Source organism: Capsicum annuum, unplaced genomic scaffold (genome assembly GCF_002878395.1).
Source record: "Capsicum annuum cultivar UCD-10X-F1 unplaced genomic scaffold, UCD10Xv1.1 ctg992, whole genome shotgun sequence".
Lineage (NCBI taxonomy): Eukaryota > Viridiplantae > Streptophyta > Magnoliopsida > Solanales > Solanaceae > Capsicum > Capsicum annuum.
This window is the reverse complement of record NW_025896011.1, coordinates 1-1930: the sequence shown is the minus strand read 5'-3', so window position 1 is coordinate 1930 and position 1930 is coordinate 1. Positions and strand designations below refer to the sequence as shown.

The 1930-nt window shown below is 39.7% G+C and overlaps 1 protein-coding gene across 1 annotated transcript; it reads left to right on the top strand.

Moving 5' to 3' along the window:
• LOC107852058 (importin-5) lies at positions 1-1924 on the top strand (the record flags this gene model as incomplete). Its single annotated transcript, XM_047406156.1, is given in 6 exon segments — positions 1-572; positions 728-931; positions 1297-1401; positions 1498-1563; positions 1648-1812; positions 1908-1924. Coding segments are annotated over 6 exon segments (1129 nt in total), but the record flags the coding sequence as incomplete, so codon positions are not given.
• Positions 1925-1930: the final 6 nt, after the last annotated feature.

Sequence of the window (1930 nt, the reverse complement as noted above, 5' to 3'; positions counted from 1 at the left end):
CGTTGACTGACGCGTTGAGCAACAATGACCTGGAGGATGCAGCAGTGAATGTGCTGAATCTTTTCATTGAGTTGGCGAGGAATGAGCCTAAATTCCTGAGACGTCAACTAGTGGTCATCGTAGGTACAATGTTTGAGATAGCTGAGAATAAGAGTTTGGAAGAGGAGATTAGGCACTTGGCCGTTGAGTTTATGTTAACTTTGGTCGAGGCTAAGGAGAAGGTTCCTGGCATGATGAAGAAGGTGCCTTTGTTTACTAACACTTGTTTTGCTATCTTATTAAATTTAACGCTGGATATCAAGGATGAACCTCGCTTTCATACTGCTGAACCTGTTTGGCATAGTGATGAACCTAGTTGGCATTGTACGGAGAAACAGCATGAAGTTACAGGGGCGACGAAGAGCTGCTCTTTTGGTCTAACTTGTTTAAAACGGTTATCAATTGCATTAGGTGGAAAAACTGTTACTCCTATTGCAATGGAGCAGCTGCCTTCATACTTGGTTGCCCCTGAGTGGGAGAAACGTCACGCTGCTCTCCTAGCAATTGCTCAGATATCTGAAGGTAGCTCAAAGGTACAAATTTGTCACATTAGTGTGTTTGTCATGATTACGTTGGGATGATCATGCGGCATTTGAGAAGCTCCTTTTTGGTAGCGAACTACTAGGACAGAAAACATAGTTTGCCTCCTTAGGCTACTAATTTGAATCCATGGTTTCACTGTTTACAGGTGATGATCAGGTATCTGGAGCAATTTGTGAATATGGTTCTCCATTCTTTCCACGATCCGCATCCACGAGTGAGATGGGCTGCTGTTCATGCAATTCACCAGTTGTTGATACACTTTTGTCCACATTTACAAGCACAATACCATAACCAAATATTGCCTGCATTAGCTGCAGCTATGGATGATTGTCAAAATCCTCGAGTGCAGGTCTGACCTATGATGATATGATTCCTTATGCTCATTGCCACATTGTAATTTTCTAGAACATGAGGCAAAAGAATGGATATTTGTCTAACTTCCCTTTATAGTCTCGTATAATTAGAATTCTAACTTATGTAGCCTTAATAGCGCACTTCTTGAAATATAAGCTATGACTATATTTGGTCTACATAATGCTCTTGCCTTAATGGAAGTTATCCTTACAGCGAGATATGTCAGGGGAGTACCTAAAGTGACCCTTAAATAGAGTTTGAACAATTCACTGTGTAAAGAATATGATACAGATGTGTCGTTACTTCTTCATTCAGTTCACGATACTAATTTACTAGTTTAACTCTCTGTCATTTTTTTAGGCATTTGCAGCTGCTTCTGTTGTGATTTTCTGTCAATTTGAAAGGCCAGAAACTATCGAACCCTACGTGGATGGGTTACTTAAAAAACTGGTCGTACTTCTTCAGGTATGCAAATATAGACGCCACCATGTCATAAAGGTGGATTACTTATAGCAAATCATGCCATCTTTTCCTACTCATAGTTGTTTGTGTAAAATGCAGAATGACAATCAGATGGTACATGAAGAAGCATTAATTGCACTAGGTGCTATAGCTGATTTGTCAAAGGTATTGCCTACTTGCATTTATTTTTGCCTCAATTATACTTCTACTTATGTTATGGACGCGGGCTAATATATCATACTTCAACAGGAGCACTTCCATAAGTACTACGATTTCGTAATGCCATACCTGAAAGCTTTACTGGTAAATGCAAATGACAAATCAGATGAAGCGCTTGGATGCAATGCCTTGCAGTGCATAAGCTCTGTGGGGATGGCTGTTGGCAAAGAGAAATTCAGAGATGACATAAAACAGGTGTCCCCCCGGCTATGATTTGTGTGGTCTTATTCATTCATTCATTCATTTCTCGACGTGGACTTCTTTTTATAATGTTTTTGTTATCATTAAAGGTTATGGATTTGCTTAAGTTATT